At 61.4% G+C, this 23,088-nt stretch overlaps 3 protein-coding genes across 3 annotated transcripts; all 3 read left to right on the top strand.

Moving 5' to 3' along the window:
* Positions 1–63: 63 nt before the first annotated feature.
* On the top strand, positions 64–4,979 carry PRSS56 (serine protease 56). The gene is made up of 13 exons (XM_087819358.1): positions 64–160; positions 792–929; positions 1,322–1,375; positions 1,490–1,679; positions 1,999–2,098; positions 2,187–2,346; positions 2,550–2,692; positions 2,920–3,082; positions 3,267–3,431; positions 3,519–3,683; positions 3,763–3,825; positions 4,172–4,278; positions 4,651–4,979. The coding sequence occupies exons 1-13, from the start codon at positions 64–66 to the stop codon at positions 4,939–4,941; spliced, it is 1,836 nt and encodes a 611-aa protein (XP_087675484.1). The 3' UTR covers positions 4,942–4,979.
* A 691-nt stretch (positions 4,980–5,670) lies between these two features.
* CHRND (cholinergic receptor nicotinic delta subunit) lies at positions 5,671–12,122 on the top strand. Its single transcript, XM_016204634.2, has 12 exons — positions 5,671–5,722; positions 5,978–6,123; positions 6,516–6,560; positions 7,031–7,140; positions 7,326–7,481; positions 7,679–7,788; positions 8,572–8,772; positions 9,820–9,931; positions 10,056–10,170; positions 10,665–10,869; positions 10,956–11,074; positions 11,731–12,122. Exons 1-12 carry the CDS (start codon positions 5,671–5,673, stop codon positions 11,911–11,913), a joined length of 1,554 nt encoding a protein of 517 aa, XP_016060120.2. The 3' UTR covers positions 11,914–12,122.
* A 3,185-nt stretch (positions 12,123–15,307) lies between these two features.
* Positions 15,308–21,442, top strand: CHRNG (cholinergic receptor nicotinic gamma subunit). Its single transcript, XM_016204661.2, has 12 exons — positions 15,308–15,470; positions 15,662–15,801; positions 16,039–16,083; positions 16,273–16,382; positions 16,936–17,091; positions 18,242–18,339; positions 18,636–18,836; positions 19,003–19,117; positions 19,302–19,416; positions 20,297–20,513; positions 20,702–20,835; positions 21,131–21,442. Exons 1-12 carry the CDS (start codon positions 15,416–15,418, stop codon positions 21,302–21,304), a joined length of 1,560 nt encoding a protein of 519 aa, XP_016060147.1. The 5' UTR covers positions 15,308–15,415; the 3' UTR covers positions 21,305–21,442.
* The last annotated feature ends 1,646 nt before the right edge of the window (positions 21,443–23,088 follow it).

The following is a 23,088-nucleotide window of genomic DNA, read 5'->3' as shown; positions in this document are numbered from 1 at the left end:
AAGCCCCTGGACGGCGGACCCGAGGGGAAATAGGACAGGGTTGGTGCCCGGCTCCTGGTCGCCATGCTGCTGGCTGTGCTGCTGCTGCTGCCCCTCCTAGACCCACGGCCTGCCCGCGGGCACCCACCGTACATGCGCCTGCCCCCCAGCACCCTGCAAGGTGAGCCCGGGCTGGTCGAGGGGGCAGCCAAGGAGGGAGGAGCAGAGAGGAAGGGGGTCCAGGCAGAGGGACATCAGCTTGCCACCAGCATTCACAAGGACCTTTGGCTTCCGCCCACCCTGCCCGGAGAAGGGCCAGGGGCGAGGGCAGGAGAGGGAGGGCAGGAGAGGAGGGGAGATGAGGCTGGAAAGGGAGGGGAGCCAGCGAGGGTGCGCCTTAGGGGAGTTCCCAGGTTAGCAGGGAGGGCAGGGCCGGAGCATCCCCTGGGCTCTCTGGGCCCAAAGGTGGGCAATTCAACCCCAGTCATTCTGTATCAATAAGTCTGAGCTCTCTGATGTCTGTCTCTTGAGGGTGTTCTTTTTCCTTCAAGGTTTTTAATGAAGGGCCATTTTCAAGGATTCCAGCCCAGCTCAGTTGAATTACAGAGACATCCTGGGCTGAGAATCCAGAACCATTGGCTCTGAGTGCTGGACCCTGGGGCCCTGGGGCCCTGGGGCTCTGTCTCCTCCCATTCCACCCCAGCGCCCTAGAGCCCGGCCCGTTCCCCTGTGGGTCTCCCAGGACAGGGGCAAGGAGGACAAGCCTGCAGCTCTTCCCCAGCCATGCATGACTGTGCCCCATGTCCCAGCAGTTCTGTCGGCCCAGGGGACGAAGGCATTGCAGGCTGCCCAGAGGAGCGCCCAGTGGGCGGTAAACCTAGTGGCGATGGAGATCCAGCATAGACTGCACGAGTGCCAAGGTTGTGCCAACCACACCACCCCCTGCACGGGTGTGCTTGCACCCACTACCTGGATCCCTTTCTCCTGTCCACCCCATCCCTTGCCTTCAGACTTGACTCCGCCTTGGAGACAGAGACTGGGTGGGGCTGCAACCAGGACAATGCTTATGAAGGTTTCTCTGAGTGGAAAGGGCATGCATGCCAGGCTTGGGGCACAGCCTGTGCATTGTGCATAAGCATTGTCCTGGCAGGAGGACAGGCACAGTGGGGCTCATTGAGTGAACAGTAAGAAGTTCATGGCTGCTGAGACTGAGACCGACCCTGACCGCTGGGGGGCGGGGCAAGAGCAGGGGAACCAGGGGAGAGAGGGGGCTGAGCACAGCTTGGGGTGGAGGGACGGTGGGAGGGTGGCAGTGAAGCTCAGAAGGTGTGTTTCTCAGCAGGACCTGGGCGCCCCAGGCCTCAAGGCCCCCTGCTCCAAGAGCCACCTGAGCCAGGTGAGGCTGAAAAAGTTTCGAGGGGGCAGGGCTGAGAGCAGGTGGGCCCTGGAGGGGCCTCGACGGTGAGAACGCCAGGACTTGTCCCTCCTGACGTCGCTCCCACCTTTCTAGAGCTGTGCGGGGAGAGGCGCCCCGGGACCGTCAATGTGACGCGGGCTCACGGCCGCATCGTGGGGGGCAGCGCAGCGCAGCCGGGGGCCTGGCCCTGGCTGGTGCGGCTGCAGCTCAGCGGGCAGCCCCTGTGCGGCGGCGTCCTGGTGGCGGCGTCCTGGGTGCTCACGGCGGCGCACTGCTTCGCGGGGTACGTCCGGCCCCGGCCCTGCCCTGCCCTGCCCTGGCCAGGACCCCAACTCCAGATGCTGGGTGGGCGGCGCGCGAGGGCCGGCCTCTGCCGCCCCCTGGCGGCCGCAGCCCTCCTCCCCGGCTCCCGGCTGCTCCGCCTCCAGGCGCCGGGCGGCGCCGACGGGGCGCGCGTCCAGCCCCCTGGCGGCCGGAGCCTCTGCTCCTCCCGCCCGCCCTGCCCCCGGCCGGGCGGGGAAGCGGCCCCGGGAGCGGGCTCGCCGCGCGGTGCCCGTGGGCGGAGGGCAGGGTCTCCAGGGAACCCGCCGCTCGCCCCGCAGCGCCCCGAACGAGCTCCTGTGGACGGTGACCCTGGCCCAGGGGCCCCGCGGGGAGCAAGCGGAGGAGGTGCCGGTGAACCGCATCTTGCCCCACCCCAAGGTGAGAGGGCAGCCCCGGGCCCTCAGGGCCGGGAACAGCATCTGCACCCCACACCTCGCTGACACGACGCCCCCCCCCCCCCTCCCAGTTTGACCCTCGGACCTTCCACAACGACCTTGCCCTGGTGCAACTGTGGACGCCGGTGAGCCGGGCAGGGGCGGCGCGCCCCGTGTGTCTGCCCCAGGGACCCCGGGAGCCGCCCGCCGGCACCGCCTGCGCCATCGCCGGCTGGGGGGCTCTCTTCGAAGGTACCCGCTGGGCCAGACCTGGGGCCGGGGTGACGGAGGTGGGGGAGGCCGACACCTAAGGACTCGGGCCTGCGCCTAGCCGTCTTCGCAAAATGCAGCCCTCATCTTGCAAAGGGGAGAAAATGAAGGGGGCCAGTGGGACGCGGCGCCCTCCAAGCGGAGCCCCCGACCCGGGCCTGAGCCCGCCCACGGTTTCCCTGCAGACGGGCCCGGGGCCGAGGCGGTGCGGGAGGCCCGCGTGCCCCTGCTCAGCGCAGACACCTGCCGAAGGGCCCTGGGCGCCGGGCTGCGCCCCAGCACCATGCTCTGTGCGGGTTATCTGGCCGGGGGCATCGACTCGTGCCAGGTATGAGCCCCAGCCGGTCGGAGGGCGCTGGGTGGGCCGCTGTCCTTCTGCAGTCGGGCCGGCGCTCACCTTCCCAGAGCCTCTGTGTCCTGATGGCTAGAATGGGCCCAAGGGTGGTAACCCCAGCGGAGCGCAGAGCTGCCTTACCCAGCCAGGGTTAAGGCTGGCCAATGGGGTGGGGCGAGGGGTCCATGCAGCGCCCTCTCTCTTCGCTCGGGTCCCCGCAGGGCGACTCTGGCGGGCCCCTCACCTGCTCTGAGCCTGACCCCCGCCCCAGGGAGGTCCTGTATGGGATCACCTCCTGGGGGGACGGATGCGGGGAGCCCGGGAAGCCTGGGGTCTACACCCGTGTGGCCGTGTTCAGGGACTGGCTCTGGAAGCAGATGCGAGGTGAGTGCTGGGCTCCTATTGCCCGCCCCGCAGCGTCCCGCCGATAGCTCTGGGACGAGCCCGACCTCGTGTCCATCCTGCCCGCCCCCAGCCCCTTCTGCATCGGGAAAGCCTCCCCCCGGGGCAGGAGTTCGGGGGCCAGGGCCCCAAACGGGCGGTGCACTGGCCCCCGGGCTCTCGGCAGCGGCCCCTTCCAGCCGCGAGCCCAGCTGCAGGGAGCTGCTGGCCTGGGAGCCGCAGGCCGACGACGCCCCGCCCTGCGCCTTCCACGCGCGCCTGTGCCCCGGGCCCGAGGACGCCTGTGCGCCCCTCGCGCTTCAGCGGTGCCTGCAGCGCCGACGGCGATGCGGTCAGCCGGGTTCCCGGGCCGTGCGGGGAGCAGGGGGCCTCGCCCGCGCCTGACCGGCCGCCAGCCGCGCCCTTGTCCCGCCCGCAGAGCTGCGCTCGCTGGCGCACACGCTGCTGGGGCTGCTGCGGGGCGCCCAGGAGCTCTTCGGCCCGCGCCCCGGGACGCGGCGCCTGGCCCCGGCCCGGGCTCGCCCCTCTCCGTCGCTCTGGGAGCCTCCGAGGCACCCGGCCCGCGAGCAGCGGCTGCGCCCAGGTACCCCGAGCCCTCGCAGCCCGGCCCTCGCCCCAGCCCTGCGCGGCAGGGGCTTTGCCCTAACCGCGTGTCTCCCCAGGATCGCCCGCTGCTGGCGCCGGGTTCCCGAAGCCGAGGCTACGGCAGAGCCGAGACGCGCGCGGTAATTACGCCCCCTGCCGGCCATCGCCAGGGGAGTGGGCCAAGAGCGGGCCTAGGGCCGGGGTGGGGGTGGGGGCGTCTCCCGGGATCTACCCTGGGAAGCAGTTATCCCTGGGGCAACCCGCAGACCCGCTCTCCCCCTCCCCCGAAGCAGGGAGATGACTGGGCTACTTATGGCTTTGGGCCCTCATCAGTGTCAGAAAATGCTCAGCTTTGTGTTATCACTTAACCTCTCTGAGCCTCAGTTTCCCCATCTGTAGCGTGAGAAGCTGCCCCCTGGGAGGTGGTCCTGAGGTACTGGTGGGAATGCACCCCAGCTCCGGGCTGGTGCCTCTCTCTTCCTGCAGACTGCCCTGGCCTGGAGCCCCTGCAGCAGAAGTTGTCCACCCTCCAGGCCACCCATGCCTGGATCCTGCAGGTCCCCCCAGAGCGCCTGGCCATGGACTTCCAGGAGGTAGGTCCCCTGGCTTCCCAGACTCCTTCACAGTGGCCTCTGAATGCAGACTTGGGTCAGCCCTGATTGGTAGGGGACACCCTCCTCAGCAGGAGTGAGGACCTGCCCGGCTGTAGCCTTGGGGGAGGGGTGCAAGGGGAAGGGGGTGGGGAGGGCAGCTGTGTGTAAGCTAGGGTGCTGGGTGGGTGTGAAGGGGTGCTGGGAGGGGGAAGGTGTGAGTAGAGGGACTCATGGGGGTGTCCAAGTGAGCAGGAAGTCTGCAAGGTTGTGGGTTGTAAGGAAGGGGGTTGGGTTTGGGTGAGAGTTTGAGGGGCCAGGAGGAGGGGACCAAGGGTAGGGTAGTGGGCCCCTGAGCACCTCCTCCCTCTGCAGGTTCTGGCGGATCTGAGCTCCAAGACAATAACAGGGCTCTTTCGAGCCTGGGTTCGGGTTAGCTTGGGGGACCAACATGTGGTCTTTGGTGGCCTGGTGGGCCTGGAGCCAGCCACACTGGCTCGAAGCCTCCCCCGGTTGCTGGTGCAGGCCCTGCAGGCCTTCCGCGTGGCTGCTCAGGCCAGGGCAGAGCCCCAGGGAGCCCAGAAGGGTGCAAGGCAGATCCGAGGGTTGGGGGGGCAGGGACACCGCCCACTTGGCCCTCAGGTTCTCCCAGCCAGGCAGCCATGAGCCACGTCTGGGCCCCCAGCCCCTCGTCAGGACCTGCTGCTCCCAGGGGCTAAGAGGGTCAGAGAGCATGATGACAAGCTGTCACTGCTACAGCTGGCCATATGTGTGAGGTGGGGCAGGGGTCCTGGGCCCTGGGACACATCCCCAGATGTGTCATCAGAAAATCACAGTTGCTTTAATAAATGTTATTTATGATGTACAGAGACAACTCTGGAGCTTTCTTGGGATGGGAACTGGGGGGGGAGGGGGTATCACCTCTCTGGGAGTGGGGCCCCTGCACGGCAGGCCCAGCCTCCAGAAGCAGTGGGCAGAGGTCACAAAGACACAGGACAGGGCTGCCAAACCCCCATCTGAGCAGACCTGTCTGCCTCCCAAGAAATGGCAGCTGATCTGCCTGTCACCGCTCCCCAAGCCATGGCTGACTAGCACTGCCCCTAGCGTCCAGTGCCTCCACCCAGCCTCACCCCCACGGCTAGCGGTGGGACTCCTAGCCTGGGATCTTCGCCTCATGTCCTTGGGCCTCTGTCCAGCTAGCCAGTCCCTGTCCCCACCCCCTCGCCACCTGCCCCTACCCTGCAGCAGAGCCTAGAGATATCCAATTTCGTTTCCGGCTGCCTCTTCCCTTGGCTCCTCCACCCCCACTCTGCACCTGTCCCCTCTGCCACTCACCCACATTCCCCAGCCCAGTGCACAGGAGGAGCAGACACAGGACCTCGTTGGAGAGACAGGATGGAGGGGCCTGTGTTAACACTGGGGCTGCTGGCCACCCTGGTGGTGTGTGGTAAGATCGAACATCATCGGGCTCCCCCGGCTCCCCACAGTATGGTACCCTCCTGGCCATCCTACATGGTGCTTCCGCCCCCGGCCTCCAGCCCCCTCCCCACTCCCACTCCCACTCCCACTGCCACTTCTCCCTGGAGGGCCGACCACCAGGGCCCCACTCCATAGAGTGGCTGGATGCCCCTGCAGGACCTCAGGGCAGCTTCCTTTCTGAGCCCCTGCCCAGCATCCTGACCCTGTCCCCATCTGTCCCCAGGCAGCTGGGGTCTAAATGAGGAGGAACGGCTGATCCAGTACCTCTTCAAGGAGAAGGGCTACAACAAGGAGCTCCGGCCCGTGGCTCACCAAGAGGACAGCGTGGACATCTCACTGGCCCTCACCCTCTCCAACCTCATCTCCCTGGTGAGTGGCCCCTCCATGGCTGAGCCGGGGACTGGACGGCAGGGACAGCTTCCTTGAGGCCTGGCTCTCTCCTGGGCTGGGATGGCCATGGAGGAAGCTCAAGGCCCCAGGCAGCCTGTGGCAGCTCCTCTCTCCATGCCCTGTGCTGCCCCCTGGGCCCTGGGCTGATGCCCCTCCCCGCCGGCTGCCACTCTGGGGTGCCCCCCATATCACACCCATGATACACTTCAGCCCCTGGTCTACCCACCTGCTCCTGAGTGCTTGGGGTAGGTGTCTGCTCAGGCCAATGCCATGGTTTCCCGGGGGGCGGCCGGGAGGAGGTGCCTGATGAATGCCAGCAGGTGAAAGGGCGATGTAGGACCCTGGGGGACAGCCCTCCTGTTCAATCACAGAAAGAAGTTGAGGAGACCCTCACCACTAACGTGTGGATCGAGCACGTAAGGAGAACACCCCACTCAGAGCGGGAGGGGGTCAGTAAGGGTGCAGGGCTGGACTCCCCTGGGCCCGTTTCTGCTTGGGGATCCCCAGCCTGCCTCAGACATTGACCTGCTGGAGGCACTGGCTCCTGCCTACAGAGAACCCCCCAGCTGCCCCTCCCCACCTAGTGCTGCCACTAGCCCAGACAGAGCCTCTGGGTGCATTGGGAGTCTTCACCTATGGGACAGTGTCACAGTATCCTGACTTTATTAGGAGACGACCGCTGTGGCCTGTCAGAAGTTCATAACTGACATAAGTCTGCGTCCACAAGGGAAATAACGCACCTTCCACAGCTGTGCACAGCACACCTGGGTCCCCACCTCCCCCAAAGCTCTTTTGTCACAGCCCTAGACCCTGTCCTGTCTTCTCTCAGGGAAGCTGGGGGGAGTGAGGGGCCAGGACCCACTGCTGACTTCCTGTTGGCCTCCAGGGCTGGACGGACAGCCGGCTACAGTGGAATACCAACGACTTTGGGAACATCAGTATCCTGCGCCTGCCCCCTGACATGCTGTGGCTCCCAGAGATCGTGCTGGAGAACAAGTTGAGCCACAGCCCTCCCTGGCCCCCCTCAGCCCTGGCCCCCTCACCCCTGACCCCCTTTCCCTAAGCGCCCCTAGCTTCCCCCTGCAGCTCAACCTTCTGACTGTCCTCCCGCCTCTGCTTCCCTCAACCCTGCCGGTTTGAAGCTGGCCCATGCTCACTGTGGCCTTTGTCCCTGCCCCCAGCAATGACGGCTCCTTCAAGATCTCCTACTCCTGCAACGTGCTGCTCTATCACTCAGGCCGTGTGTACTGGCTACCACCTGCCATCTTTCGCTCTTCCTGTCCCATCTCTGTCACTTACTTCCCCTTCGACTGGCAGAACTGCTCCCTCAAGTTCAGGTGCACCCACCACTCCAGCCACCCCTCCCCCCAGGGCACCCCACCAGGGGCCACCTCCAGGCAGAGGTCCTGCTCTGTCCAGATTGGAGCTCCCCTCCCCCACAATGCCCCCTCTGCCCTCAAAGGCAGTGGGACACTTCCCCATCAGTGGCCCTAGCCGGTGGCTGAGGACCACCCTCTGCCCACCACCCTCCCAGCTCGCTCAAGTACACGGCCAAGGAGATCACCCTGAGCCTGAAGCAAGAGGAGGAGGAGGGCCGCTCATACCCTGTGGAGTGGATCATCATTGACCCCGAGGGCTTCACAGGTGGGCAGGCTCTGGGGCCTTCCGCGGAGTCACACGGGCACACTGACCTCCCCCCCAGTACATGCCTGCGCACCCACACCTGACACCCCTCGGAGTTACCGGCACAAATCCAGCATGTTGAAAGGAAAAGGAGACCAGTTGGGGGGACTGTGTCGGAGAGGCAGAGACAAATGGGCACCAGTGCCCACCCCACCTCTGCCAGGACAGAAGACCCTCTGGGTCTGAACAGGGTCCCTGGGGCTGGGTGTGGCTGACAGGTGGGGGGGATTAGTCTTCTGTCCCAGAGCAGCCTGGGGTGTGGTTGGGGCTTCCGCTGTCATCCCAATAGGGTGTACATCACCCCCTCCCAGTGCTCCCGCCCCCTACTTGTGACCGGACTCAGATCTTTTATGGGTCCCCCATCAGTCCCCCCACCCCCCACCCATCAGAGTTGACCCCGTCCTGCTGATTTCTCAGACGTTGGGGGAGGGGCTCGCACTCTCTCTGCTTTGTTATCCCCAAGACTCATTTGAACCACCTGTGGCCTCAGCGCTTATTTTTTCCAAAGAGAGGGGAAAAAAATCAATCCCAGAGGAAAATGTGCCCCTTGCAGGATTGAAACCTCCATCCCGATCCCCAGGGAAAGACCCACAAACAGAACCTGAGCCCTCCTCTGAGTGCCTCCCGGTCCCCAGGGCCCTACAGACAGGCCTGGCTGCACCCCACCAGTCCCTCATCCCGCCCCTGAGCCCCCTTGGCCCCCTCACCCAGCCTGACCCCCAGGCGCCTGTGTGCCGCCCTCAGAGAATGGAGAGTGGGAGATAGTACACCGGCCGGCCAGGGTCAATGTGGACCCCAGCGCCCCGCTGGACAGCCCCAGCCGCCAGGACATCACCTTCTACCTTGTCATCCGCCGCAAGCCCCTCTTCTACATCATCAACATCCTGGTGCCCTGTGTGCTCATCTCCTTCATGATCAACCTGGTCTTCTACCTGCCGGCCGACTGTGAGCTCAGCACCCAGCCCGGCTCCCGGGCCTCCTGGGCAGCCTCTCCCCGCCCCCTAGGTCACCAGAGCAATGGCCATCCAGCCCAGCCTCTCAGTTCCTCACGGAGCCACCTGGGGGTCACCATTGCCCAGGGTCCAGGCATGAGGGGCATGTTGCCAGCCAGGGGGAGGGCTCTTTGACCCTGTCCCACATCCCCCAAATGGACAAGGCCCCGGGGAGTTCTGTCCTTCCTGGACCCTACTTCTCCCTCCCATGACAAGCTTTCCAAGGGCCCTAGACTGTCTCTGCCAGAGCAAAAGTCAGGTCTGCTGTGGTCACCACATGTGGCCATGGGCCTGGCACATGGAGCCATCAGCTACTGAGTCAGTGGGGGGACACGAGAGCTCTAGGGAACCAGGGTGTGGAGAGTGCACCCCCGCTCACCTGGTTTGAGAAGAGCAAGTGTCACCTGTGCTCACTTGGCCCCAGAATATTTACTAAGAGCAGGCACAGCGAATCCCAGCGACAAATGCCACCCAGCCCTGCCCCTGCTTGAGACAGGGTGAGAGGTGCATTGCACATAGAAAAAGGGTGCTGGGGCAGGGCCCTGGACCTGTGACCACAGTGGCCACCACATGGTTTGCTCAGGAGCTCAGGTGGGAGGAACACGGCAGGGCCGGGCTGTCCGTGAGGGAGGGACCCGTCAGATCTGTGATTCAGAATGGCTGAGCGGCAGGGTATTGGCTAATGGTGACAGCCGGTATTGTTTGAGGTCTTACCCAGTGCCAAGAAGAATGACCAGCGTTTAACACGCACTCTGACTTGGTCCTCACAACATCTAACACTTGAGAAAACTGAGGCACAGAGAAGTTAGGCTACAAGCCCAGGGCCACCCAGCCAGTAAGTGTCAGAGCTGGGATTCGACCCCAGTCACTTTAGCTCCAAAGCCTATTGTGTTGATTAGGGCACCATGGCATTGCGGACAATGGTGCAGGGTCCACAATGGTGCAGGGTCCTCGGGACCCTCTGGGACCCGAGGTCACGGCTAAGTCCAGGCTTCCGCAGGTGGTGAGAAGACGTCAATGGCAATCTCAGTGCTGCTGGCACAGTCTGTCTTCCTGCTGCTCATCTCCAAGCGGCTGCCTGCCACCTCCATAGCCATCCCCCTCATCGGCAAGTGAGTGACCCCCTTCCTCCCCACCACACCCACCTCGCCGCGCCACACCGTGCCCCAAGTCACCCTGACATGTCCTGCCGTGTCCTGCCACGTCCCAGAGGCCCCGGGCTGTGTGTGCCCACAGGTTCCTGCTCTTTGGGATGATACTGGTGAGCATGGTCGTGGTGATCTGTGTCATCGTCCTCAACATTCACTTCCGCACACCCAGCACCCACGTGCTGTCCGAGAGCGTCAAGAAGGTGAGGGCTGCCCATAGCCCAAAGCTGGAAATTGCCCTCAGGTCCCCTGCGGGAGCCTAGGTAGAAACAGTGCGGGGAATGGCGCAGGGGAGCGCCCGCAGCAGCAAAGGGCAGCAGCTGCTGCTAGGCCCGCCCGCCCGCTCTCCCGCACGTGGGCCGCCCTCCCGGGTGTAACGTTACATGAAAGCAGCAGGCAGGGAGCACAGGCCGTGCCGGTTCCTCTGTGTGAAGTTCAAGGGCAGGCGTTAGTGCTAGAAGTCAGGCTGGTGGTTGCCTCTGGGGGCGAGAGGGAATTGATGTGGGGAGGCAGGAGGGAACCTTCTGGGGATAATGCTTGATGGCTTATCTGAGTGGTGTTTACACGGTTGAAGGCATCTGTAAAATTCCATCTGGCGCTTTATGGCAGCCTGAAAGGGGAGTCAGAGACGTTTGGATGCGTGAAGGTAACTCACGTTGGTTAAATGGCCTTCCTGTGTCCCCCTGACCTGCCACAGCTTTTCCTAGAGACCCTGCCCAGGCTCCTCCACATGTCCCTCCCTGAGGAGGACGGTCCCAGCCCCGGGGCCCTGGTCCGGAGGAGCAGCTCCCTGGGCTACATCTCCAAGGCCGAGGAGTACTTCTCGCTCAAGTCCCGCAGTGACCTCATGTTCGAGAAGCAGTCAGAGCGGCACGGGCTGGCCCGGCGCCTCACCACAGCGCGTGGGTGCCTGGTGGCTTGGGGTTGGGCAGGCCTGGGAGGTGGGGTGGGGGCAGGCCTCATGCCCACCTCTGGCCTGTACCCGCAGGCCGGCCCCCGGCAGGCTCTGAGCAGACCCAGCAGGAGCTCTTCAGTGAGCTGAAGCCCGCTGTGGACGGGACCAATTTCATCGTCAACCACATGAGGGACCAGAACAACTACAATGAGGTGAGTGCCACAGGGTTGCCATGTGCAGGGGTTCAAGTGGTACACTGAGCAAGTGTGTCCTACCTAGGGGGACACAGTTCCCCTCAGAGACACACACACCAACTTAGGTGAAGCAGTTGACAGTGGGTGCAGAATGCAGGCCCCCCAGGAACGGGGGCCCCTGCCTAGAACCCCATAGCAGCACACCAGGCCAGGCACACACATGGCTTCACATTCTGGGCATCCCTTTGGGTCCCTTCTTTCTCCCAGCTGCCAGTCATTCTCAGCTTCAAGCCTGATACTGCAGACACAGCCAGACCCTTAACAGGCAGCCTTCCGTGGCTGTTCAATGTAACACAGCTTTCTAACATTTCTCTTGAGGAGAGGGTGCCTTCTTCCAGCTCACACAGGCCAGTGGCAGCACTGAGCAGCCAGGACTCAGGCTGTGGCCCCACTCTTGGTCTCCGGGACAGACAGAGTGGTCAGCCCTGCCTGTGGCTGGAGTAGGGCCTGGACCCTTGCGGGGTCCATGCAGCATGTCCCGTCTGCTGTAAGCTCAAGGCAGCCCCCACAGACACACCAAGGCCACGCCTGTTACTGGGCCCCAGCTTAGGGCATGGGTCTGTGGTAGGAGGGCCCTCTTCAGCCACTGTCTCTGCCCCCTACCCTGTCCCCAGGAGAAGGACTGCTGGAACCGGATGGCCCGCACAGTGGACCGGCTCTGCCTGTTTGTGGTGACGCCTGTCATGGTGGTGGGCACGGCTTGGATCTTCCTGCAGGGCGCCTACAACCAACCCCCATCCCAGCCTTTTCCTGGGGACCCCTTCTCCTACCTGGAGCAGGACAAGCGCTTCATCTAGACTGGGCCTGCCCTGCCCAGCCTGGCCCAGCTCCCAGGGCAGTTTCAGTGGGGCTTTTGGCCTGAAAGGGATAGGCCTTCGGGGGGGTGGCAGGTAGCTGTGTGGACAGGGATGCCTGAGGAAGGATAACCTCTTCCTGGGGAGGCAACTCCTGGCCCTAACTTGAGCCCAGTTGGTCCTGCATGGCTGGGGTGGAGATGAGCTGGGCCTCCTGAGACCAAGGAAAGAAGCCCCCTCTTCAGTAAATAAAGACAAGAGCCACCCAAAAGGTCTGAGTGGACACCAGCTGGTGGGTGGGGCAGGGCAATTTCGGGGGGAGACAGGGGCCTGGCTCAAGGGCCAGGAGAATGCCACCACTCATGCTGGCCTTTTGGGACCCCTCTGTGAGAACTACAGAGGCCTCTTCTTGCCTCCCCCCCCCCAGGTGGGAGTAGAGCAGGTGGGCTTCCATGCCCTCACTTCCTGTCAACCCTCAGCCTTGGGCTCCTGAGGCACCACCTGGAACCTCCCTCTTCAGACCCTTCAGGGAAGGAGGTTTGGGGCAGGGGTGGGGGCACCTAGGTTGCAGAATATCCACCCCGGTCCTTTCTGCTTTGGCCACTCTGCCTGGGTCCCTGTGGAAAGCTGAGGACTGAGGTGGGAGGGTTGGGCCCAGCAGCCACAGAGGCCAGAGGTCAGCCCATCAACCTGAGCTCACATGGGCCACCCAGAGCCCCAGAACTCAGCCCTCCCCCAGGAGTGTCTCCTCCCTGTCACCTATTTCTCTTCTCCAAAGTAGGATTTCCAGGAAAGATTTGGGACCTATTTACACTAAAAAACTATTCATATTTATCTTAAATCCAAATTTAACTGGGCATTTTATATATGTATTTGTTAAATCTAGCCACTCTACCCCAAAGGGAGCTCCCACCAATTTTATCTTAAGGGCTAAAGCCTGAGGCTGGAGGAGCTTGGAGATGAGGTTCTGTGAGGTACCCCCACCTCCAGGATGGCCCCAGTAATCCCACCTCCTGTACGCATTCCCTCGTGTAGTATCCTCCACACCATACCAGGACTGGTCTGTGTCACCAGCAGGATGAGGCAGGAGTGAGGGTATGTCACTTCCAAGTTAGGTTGTAGAGGACATTGCAGTGCCCCTCTTCCCCCCACCCTGCTCTTGCTCTCACCCCTTCACTCTCACCCTCACTTGGGGAAGCCAGGAGGCATGAGGGACACCCTATGGAGAGGCCCACAAGGCAAGCAACTGAGGCCCCCTGCCAACAGCCAGGGGAGTGAACTTGGAAGTGAATGCTCCAGCCCCAGTGGGACCTTCAGATGAGATCACAGCCCCTGCACCAGAACCACCCAGCTGAAATGCTCCTGGATTCCTGGCCCCCAGAAACTGTGGGAGACAATAAACGTTTGTTGCTTTAAGAGAAAAAGTTTTGAGTACTTTGGAGCAGTGTGACCTTAGACAAGCCATTCCTCAGCTCTCAGCTTCAGTTTTCTCATTTGCAAAACGTGTGTAAAATAAGTCCCGCTCACGGGGTGTTGTGAAAATCAAATTTGCTAGTCTGTGTGACATACTGACACATGTCCTGCAAATTAAGACATGGTTATTTATCTCGTTCCCCATTTGAGGGCCTCGGTCGCAGAGATTGGGAGCCCAGGGTCTCTCGTGAGGGTCTCCTACACCCGAGCCTGGTGTAGTGACTGAGAGGGCTGGAGCAGGCCCAGAGGGCCCAATCACTCACCTCCTGAGGTCTCGGCCTAAGGGCTCCACAGCTCAACTTCTTTTCCTCGGAGGGAGTCCGTGGCCCCAAGAGCTCATCTATACAGGAGGTGATGTGTTTAGTCTTTCCACGGAAATGAGGAATAGCCTAAAACTACCCTACTTACTTCTTTCCAATGTAAGTCATCCACAAATTCAAGGTACACATTTTCCCCTATGAATAGGAAAACTGGCTTGGACTTACATCTGTCAGATGAGCGGGAAGTCCAGCCTTCCCTGGATTGGGCCACCAACTCCCTCCACCAACTCCCAGAGGGTCCCTGTCTGGTGCACAGAGAAGGGGGCCTGGATTGGAGCCCTGGACCGCTGTCGTTGCCTCTCTCTGCCACACGGTGGTGGTGTTGGCCGCGGGTTTTACACTTCCCCCGGCAGCCGGGGGAATCCTCCCTGTGCCAGGCCTGGCTCTGCAGCTGTGAGCCTTCCAGAAAAGACAACCCCCAATTGCCACACCCAACTGAAACCGCTGGGGTATGGGCCAACCTCTCATTTGGATCTCCAAGGACAGGGCGTGTCAGCTGACTTCCGGTTTCCTGACGCACATTGAAATGCCACAGATATCATTCATTTCTGGGGTGGGGGATGTGTTCTCAACCGGTGCTTCCTCCAGACCTCACAGGCATCTGCCACCCTGTCCCCAGGATGGCTTTCTGGGAACCTGCATTTTCTGTCTTGCCCATGAACGGAGGCATGCAGACCTGTCTGCTTGGAATAGATGGTCAGAAGACAGGTGGCCTGAGCCTGGTCATAGCCGTCGGCTCCCAGATCAGCCTTAGCCCGACCCTTCCCTTGACCACAAACCATACAGTGGATGGAGCTTGTTCTCTGGCCCTTCCAGGTTCCCTCATCTGACTCTCAGGGGGCCATGACTTCGATCTTGTCCATCTGCCCCATGAACTGAGTTCTGCGAGCACTCAGGTGCATCCTGGGTCCTCCCAGCTTAGAGCTGTGCCTGCCATAGGCTAGGGACACTAAGTCTATGGATGATTTAATAAATACTGAGGCCCCACAGGGGAGCCCCTACCCAGGAGCTGTACTACTCACAAGAGCCCCAAGTTTCAGATCTTTCTCAGCCCTCCTTCCCACAAAGCTTACTAGGCTGGGACTCATGCCTCTGAGAATGGGCGGACCCTGACCTGACACCCTAATTTGTGTTAAGATGCCAAAGCCTGGGGGATATCATGCATCTTTCTTGTAGGCATTTTGCCTTCCAGTGTCTTAGCCCAGTGGAGTGACCCATTAAGATGTCAGGCTGATGGGAGAGGTTTGGGGTCCTCAGCCATGCTATAGAGAAACTCAGGAACAGAACATACCTAACCAAAAGCCTTCACATCTCCCCAAATCCTGATGTGCTGGAGGGAGCAGGAGGAGGAAGCCTCCCTACACACTCTGCCTTCTCTCCCACACCCCACGAGGCCTGGCTGCATCTTCAGCTCCCCAGTTGGACCCTGAATCTGGGACAACTAATCTGAGCGGGGATGGAGGCTAGACCACCTCCGTTGGGGTAGACGGGGCCCCTCTGCCCCTCCCAGCCCAGGTAACCTGAGCCTGGCATTCTGTCCATCAGAGAACAGCTGACAGCGCTGTGGTCAGACAGCTGGTGGGGCCGGGCGGCCTGGCAGGGCTGGCTGGGGTGGGAGTGTGGGCTGTTACACGAGACCCAGAGTCTACATCTCTAGTCCTCAGACCTGGGGAGCTGCCGTCCCACCCATCACCGTGGAGAGCTGTGACACCATGCACGGGGGCCAGGGGAAGCTGTTCCTCCTGCCACTGCTGGCTCTCTGCCTGGGTGCGGACACAGGGGCTTGGGGCCCTGGGGAAGGCCGGCCAGGGGTGCAAGGCCTCAGGAGATGGAGGGATGGAGGGCTATTGGAGCCTACCCCGCACCCCGGCTCCCGGCCTTTCCATGTCACATGCTCCCCTGGCCTCCCCTTTTCTGCCCCCAAGTCCCTGCGCCCAGGCTCACCGCTGTCTTTGCAGGAGCCCAGGGCCGGAACCAGGAGGAGCGTCTGCTGGCCGACCTGATGCGGAGCTACGACCCCCACCTGCGGCCTGCCGAGCGGGACACGGACGTGGTCAACGTCAGCCTGAAGCTCACCCTCACCAACCTCATCTCCCTGGTGAGCTGCAGCCTGTAGGCTGCTGGGGAAGAGGGGCCAGGGCACCGGGTCCGGAACCTGCTGGGGAGAGGAAGGGGTTGGCTCAGGAGTGGGGAGAGCCCCACGGGGGAGAGGCCAGAACTCTCCCATGGAGGCTGCCAGAGAGGCTGGGGTCCTGTGGGACTCAACAATGGACTTGGAGACTAACGTCTGGGGAGGGCAAGTGATGGGGGGTGATACGTTGGCCTGTACCCCCAGAATGAGCGAGAGGAGGCCCTCACCACCAATGTTTGGATAGAGATGGTAAGAGATCACCCTGTGCCCCTTTCCCTTTATCAGGGCTCCCTACCACGGGGCCCCAAGGCCCTCAGAGCTGCCTGTTGTCCCATAGTGTCCCCCCCTTGCCTCTTCTGGGCCCCCTGGGCTGGGCTCCTGTTCCTGAGGGTGTGGCACATGGAGAGCAGGGGCCTGGCAACCGCCCTCTCCCTGCAGCAGTGGTGTGACTATCGCCTTCGCTGGGACCCACAGGACTACGCAGGCCTGTGGGTGCTGAGGGTGCCGTCCACCATGGTGTGGCGGCCGGACATCGTGCTAGAGAACAAGTGAGGAGGGGCACGGGGCGGGGTGGGGGGTAAAGGGCATGAGGGCAGGGCCCGGCAGGACGAGGGGGGCCTGGGAAAACGAGGTGACGGTGGGCGGGGCGGGGGGGTTGGGGAGAGGTACAGACCAGGACAGACTACTGGACAGAGCAGGTGAGGAGGGCTGGGCCCGGGCCAGAGCTGCTTGTAGACTCAGCTCTGCCATCCTGGGCTGGCTGCCTTCGTGGGCCACTCCCCTCCCTCCCTCTTGGGGACAGCGCCCATTGAAGCTGTGGAGAGCCAGCAATACAGGAAAAGCGCTGCACTGAGCCCTGGCACTTTGCAGGAAGTTAAGTGCCATGACCTCTGCTGCGGAGAGCGGGAGGAGGTGATGGGATGGGGCCTGGGGAGCCTGGCCGGCTGGGGCGCTGGGGAAGGTGCTGGTTCCTGCAGCCAGGTGGGGTCAGGCAGGGGCGTGGCTCCTGGGAGGGGGTGGTGTCCGGAGGCCCCACCCTGCGGGGCAGAGGGCAGGTGCGGGGTGTGGGTCTCAGCAGCCTCGTGGCCTGGCCTGCCGCAGTGTGGACGGCGTGTTCGAGGTGGCCCTCTACTGCAACGTGCTCGTGTCTCCCGACGGCTGCGTCTATTGGCTGCCACCTGCCATCTTCCGCTCCTCCTGCCCCATCTCTGTCACCTACTTCCCCTTCGACTGGCAGAACTGCTCCCTTATCTTCCAGTGAGTCCATTTACTGGAGCGAGGGGGGACTTAGGGAGCTGCCCTAAGAGGGGCCGTGGCCAGGCAGGGACACAAGGCTTCCGGCCAGGGTCCTGGCTCCGTTCTCTGGGGCCCCTGCGCACATCTCAGATCCAGACACCTGCAGACACCACGTCCCTCCCTGCTAAGCCCCAGGCCCCTCACTCAACGTCTCTCACTCCCTCGGTTCCCCTGCCTGTGCCCCAAGGGGAGAAATGAACGCCTGAAGTGGGTGGGTGAGAGGGCACACACATGCCATAGCGTGTGACGCACACACAAGACCACCACACCCTGCAGCCCCCCGCGGGAGGGGTTCCGGGGGAGGGCGGCCTCCAGTTCAGAGGAGCAGTCTTCCCGGGAAGGCCTCGCAGGGAGGCCCTCCTCAGTAAACAGGCCGGGGGCACGGACGGGTCCCTGTTCTGACCATTGGCCCCTCCTGCCCGGGGGGCTGCAGAAGGGCAGGACACAGTAGCCCCGGGCGACTGCACTGAGCCGCAGCCTCTACCCCTTCAGCTCAAGCTTCCCTGGGGCCCCAAAGAGCCCGAGTCCCCCCTCATCTTGCTGCCAGGGTTTTGTGAAGAACTCAGAAATTATTGGCTGCACTTTTTTTTAACCCTCTCCAGCTGATCTGCCTATTGCCCTTTAGAGAAAGGGGAGGGAGGGGGAGAGACATCAATGTGAGAGAGAACATTGATCAGTTGCCCTCCTTAAGTGCCCTAAACAGGGACGGAACCCACAACCTTACGGTCTATGGGGAAGGTGCTCCAACCAACTGGGCCACACCAGCCCGGGCTGGCTGCACTTTTTAAAAAAAAAAATGTTTTTATTGATTTTTTAGAGATAGAGGAAGGGAGAGGGAGACAGAGATGGAAACATCAATGATAAGAGAGTCACTGGTCAGCTGCCTCCTGCACGCCCCCTACTGGGGGTCGAGCCCACAACCCAGGCATGTGACCTGACCGGGAATCGAACTCGTGACCTCTTGGAGCATGAGATGGTGCTGAGTCCACTGAGCCACCCCGGCCGGACTGGCTGTACTTTTTGAGGCAAAACTGCCCAGAGATGACTATACCGTACACCTCACAGGTGGGTCTACACACACTCAGCTTCCTCTCTTTCCCTCCCGCCCCAGGTCCCAGACCTACAGCACCAATGAGATCAATTTGCAGCTGAGCCAGGAAGATGGTCAGACCATTCAGTGGATTTTTATTGACCCTGAGGCCTTCACAGGTAACCACCCAGGGCCCCCGATGGTCCTGGCTGTGGGGACAGGGCTAGGCCAAGGTCATGCTCCCCCCCACCCCCACGTAACTCAAGATGGAAACTAAGCAAAACATAAAATGGTTTTTTAAAGGCCCTACAAAGTTTTGATTTTCCTCAGATAATGGCTCCCATTTTAGAGGGAGAGAGATCAAGTATCCGAATTTCCTCGCTGTTTCTGCCCCTCGAGGGCAATCCTTCGGGCACATGTGGGTGCAGGGGCCTGCCCAGCCCACTGCCCGCGCCCACCTGGCTGCCACCCACAGAGAACGGGGAGTGGGCCATCCGGCACCGGCCGGCCAAGATGCTGCTGGACGCTGCGGCCCCGGCGGAGGAGGCGGGCCACCAGAAGGTGGTCTTCTACCTGCTCATCCAGCGCAAGCCCCTCTTCTACGTCATCAACATCATCGCGCCCTGTGTGCTCATCTCCTCCGTCGCCATTCTCATCTACTTCCTTCCTGCCAAGGGTACCCAGAGCTTGTGGGACGGGAGCCACTGGCCCCGCCACAGGGGACAGCTGGTGGAGCAGCCCCACCAGCTGGGACCAGGGGTAGTGGGCTCCTTGTGGGGAGGGGGAGGTGCCCACAGCAGGGAGATTGAGACCTGCTCTGAGAGCCTCTTGGTCACTCGCAGCGGGTGGCCAGAAGTGTACCGTGGCCATCAACGTGCTCCTGGCCCAGACTGTCTTCCTCTTCCTTGTGGCTAAGAAGGTGCCCGAGACCTCCCAGGCAGTGCCACTCATCAGCAAGTAAGGCCCGGCCTCCCTGCCGCCCACCTCCTCCCCGCCTTCTTGGGCACTGCCCTACTGCCACCCTCCCAATGCCAGCCCCTCGCCCAAGGGAGCTAGGGGAGCAGCCGCTAAGGGTGGGGTTGGCACCTGGGGATGCAGTGCCCAAGGGCCAGCCCTGCCTGCTGCCCACCCCACCCGACAGGTACCTGAGTTTCCTCCTGGTGGTGACCATCCTCATTGTCGTGAATGCTGTGGTGGTGCTCAACGTGTCCTTGCGGTCCCCCCACACACACTCCATGGCCTGCAGGGTTCGCAAGGCAAGTACCCCCCTGCCCGTTCCAGCACCTTCCCGCCCTGTCCCTCGACATGCACCTTCCTCAGCACCCCCGGCCCTGTGCATATTCCTGACACACCATAGCAGCTAATCTGTCCTGTGTGTATGTTGAAGCACGTGACCAAATGAGTTAACAATAACAGTGAATGCTTACCAAGTGGCAGGCATATTACACATACTAACTTGTTTAATCTTTCTTTAAATATTTTTTAATTGATTTTTTAGAGAGAAGGGAGAGAGATAAAACATCAATCTGCTGCCCTATGCTCGCCCCCTAGTGGGGACCAAGCCCTTAACCTGGGCATGTGCCCTGACCAGGAATCAAACCAGTGACCTTTTGGTTCATGGGTCAACCCTCAACCACTGAGCAACACCGGCCCGGCGTAACTTATTTAATCTTCATAAAACCCCTATGCAGTGGGTATTAGTATCCTCTCCATTTTTCAGATGAGGAACTGAGGCACAGAGAGGTTAAGTAACTTACCTAAGGACACACAAGAAGAAAGTGGAGGAGGCAGGGTTCTGACCAGGCAGTCTGGCACCAGAGCCTGTGTGATCTGCAGCCCACCTGCAATGATCAGGTGGAGCCTTTGCCACAGATTCCCAGGACTCCTGCCATATCCTGGGCCAGAATAGCAGGGGTGGGGCCCAGAAACCTGTGTATGGAACAACTGCCCTGGCGATTCTAATACGCACAAGTGTGGGGATCCAGCTTCATTGTCTGGAAGAGAGCAGCTGAGCTGTATCAGGGCCAAGCCACTGCCTCTGATGTGCTGCCTCCCGACCTCTGGCAGCATGAGCCCTTTGTACCGACCTTCACCTTCTGCTCTGAAGCCCAGCTTGGCTGCCCACCTCCTCTGCAGGTGTTCCTGCGACTCTTGCCCCAGCTGCTGCGGATGCACGTGCGCCCCCTGGCCCCAGCGGCCATGCAGGATGCCCAGCCCAGGCTGCAGAATGGCTCCTCTGCCGGGTGGTCGATCTCAGGTGGGGAGGAGGCAGCCCTCTGCCTGCCTCGCAGTGAACTTCTTTTCCGGCAGTGGCAGCGCAATGGACTGGTGAGGGCAGCGCTGGAGAAACTAGGTGAGGCAGAGGGTGTGACATTGGGGACACTCCTCCCAGTGGACTCTACACAGGGAAGGTTGTCTGTTGGCCAAAGCACCAGGCACTGCAGATGAGTGTTGGGCAAATGTACAGGTTGGGGAGAGAAGGGCCACCTTCTCTGCCTACTTCTCCGTTCTACTCACAAACCTGACCATCTCATCTATCAGAGAAAGGCCCAGAGCCAGGGCAGAGCCAGGAGCTGTGCAGCAGCCTGAAACAGGCCGCCCCAGCCATCCAAGCCTGTGTGGAAGCCTGCAACTTCATTGCCCATGCCCGACACGAGCGGAGCCACTATGACAGTGTAAGCCGGTCTTGGGTGGGAAAGGCCTGTGAGTACCTGGTGAGGGCCTGGGGGCAGGATGAAGGGGTGACCATAGAAGGGCGATGGGATGGAAAAAGTAGAGTTGGGAGTGGGGAGGAGGGGGGACATCATGGCCAGAGGACCATGGAGAAGCCAGGTTGAGGCTTGGAAGTAGGTGAGAAGGGTCCAAGGAAATGGAGAATGGAGGCCTGCTGGAAGGCCAAGGATGGTTCAGGGGTCCAGGGCTGGCTTGGTGCTACCGCTGGTCATCCCATACCTTGCCTCCCTCACACAGGGGAAGGAGGAGTGGTTCCTAGTGGGCCGTGTGCTGGACCGTGTCTGCTTTCTCGCCACGCTCTCGCTCTTTGTCTGTGGCACTGCTGGCATCTTCCTCATGGCGCACTACAACCAAGTGCCCGCCCTGCCATTCCCTGGAGACCCTTGCCCCTACCTACCCTCACCTGACTGAACCAACCAATTGCTGTTAGCCATTTGGAGTCTCATCAGCTGTGATCTTCTGCTAAGGTCATGAGTGTGCTCTTTGGGAAGCACCCTTCAGGGTCATGGAACCCAAACCGCTCTGAGAAGAGCTGGAGAAATAAAGAAACAGAGCTGGAGTCCTGGAGTGGTTGGGGATGGGCTGTGGGCAGAGTGTGCTGTGGGGTCAGCATCCAGGTGACAGTGGCCCTCTTATTCTGGACTCCACTTACTTCAGCAAAGCATTATCAACTCCCATAATTTTTGAAGCCCTAACAACTCCGGTTTTGCATAATGCCCCCAACGAGGTAAGGCCCTATCCTTCTAGGCCTGGGCCTCCCTTCCTTTTGATGAGCTCCCTGCAGGCTCCTGAAAGAAGTCAAGAGAAATGTGAAGAGTAGCAGCCAATGCTTTCTCAAAATTAGATGGCAGCCCACTCCAGCTGCCATCTCCCTCCCTTGCCTTTGGGTGCAGTAAGCACCCAGTACTCACCTGCACCAGTGATCTTTCTACTCATATGCATTTTTTTTGCCATCGATCACAACATATTTCATGAGTTTTATTATCTTTTTCCATTGTTAAGAGCTCCTCACAGCACCATGCAAAGCAAGTCACTACATCACCATGTTTCAGATAGGCAAATAGGGGCCCATAGTAAGAGGGGTTTCCCAGAACACTAGTGGCCTTATGGTTTGGAGTCCAGAATTCCTAACTGACCCAATCTTAGACACTCTAAGAAAGATTCCACAGCCCAGAAAAACAGATCTCTCTTCCTTCTCTTCTCAAAGGCCAAGGAATTTGCACTGGTCTCACAAAAACGGTTAAGAGCTAGGTAGGGAGGCTGGGAGGTAACAGGGAACTGCAGAGCCCCTGACCAGCCTCCCTCCACGCCGCTTAGCAAACAAGATGACCAGCTGAAGTCTCCCAAGATGCAAGGCCCTGCTTTGAGAGTACAGCTGGGGCCTGAGGTCCGTTGGTGACCAAAGAGGGTAAACTTGAGCAAGTCACTTGTGCTCCCTGAGCCTCTGTTTCTTTATCTGTAACTATGGGCACAGATATCAGTTGCTGTCTACCCTCATCACAGGTCCAAAGGTGTGAGTAACGGTGATTGAAAAATGTGAAAGTGCCAAACTGAGACCCGACAATGGAGCATTGTGGGGGGCAGGGAAGAGGATCCCGGAAATCACCCCGTCTCCCAAGGACAGGGTTGCCGCTGAGGGGCCCAGGCCCCAGCAGGTTCATGCACCAGCTGCGGGTCTGGGGCAGGCTTAACCCAGCAGGCAGTCTGGTGATGGAGGAACCTGCCCTGGTCCCTGTAAGCCTCTCCCCAGCTCCCTCACCTGGGAATAGTCTCTCACCCTCCTGAGTGCTCAGAGGGCGGGGACTAGCTCTGCAGCTCGGGGCCCAGCGAGCAATGACTAACAATAGCTACCACTTACTTAGGGCTGCTGGGTACGGATTATGTCGTTCAACCCACACGGCAACCTGAAGAGGCAGGTACCATAGTACAGAACCGCCAGTACCGAAGAGGAAGAAACCGCCCGCGGACGCTGAGAGTCGGGCTTCAGCCCGCACTGGGGCTGGAGCCGGCACCTGTGCGCTACCGAGTCCGGGGCCCGCGCCGTCGGCGCTGCCTCTGTCTCCGAGCCGCCGCGGGAGGGGTCGGCACGCTAGGCCGTGGGCGGGAGCGACTCCTGGGAGCCGCTTGGGCGGACCCGAGCCCGCAGCAGCCGCCGCCGCCGCCCCCGAGCCGAGCCCGGTTCCTCCGCGCAGCCG

The sequence above is a fragment of the Miniopterus natalensis genome, chromosome 8 (assembly GCF_054644295.1).
Source record: "Miniopterus natalensis isolate mMinNat1 chromosome 8, mMinNat1.hap1, whole genome shotgun sequence".
NCBI lineage: Eukaryota > Metazoa > Chordata > Mammalia > Chiroptera > Miniopteridae > Miniopterus > Miniopterus natalensis.
The sequence above is the reverse complement of the archived record's forward strand: the minus strand, read 5'-3'. Positions and strand labels throughout refer to the sequence as shown.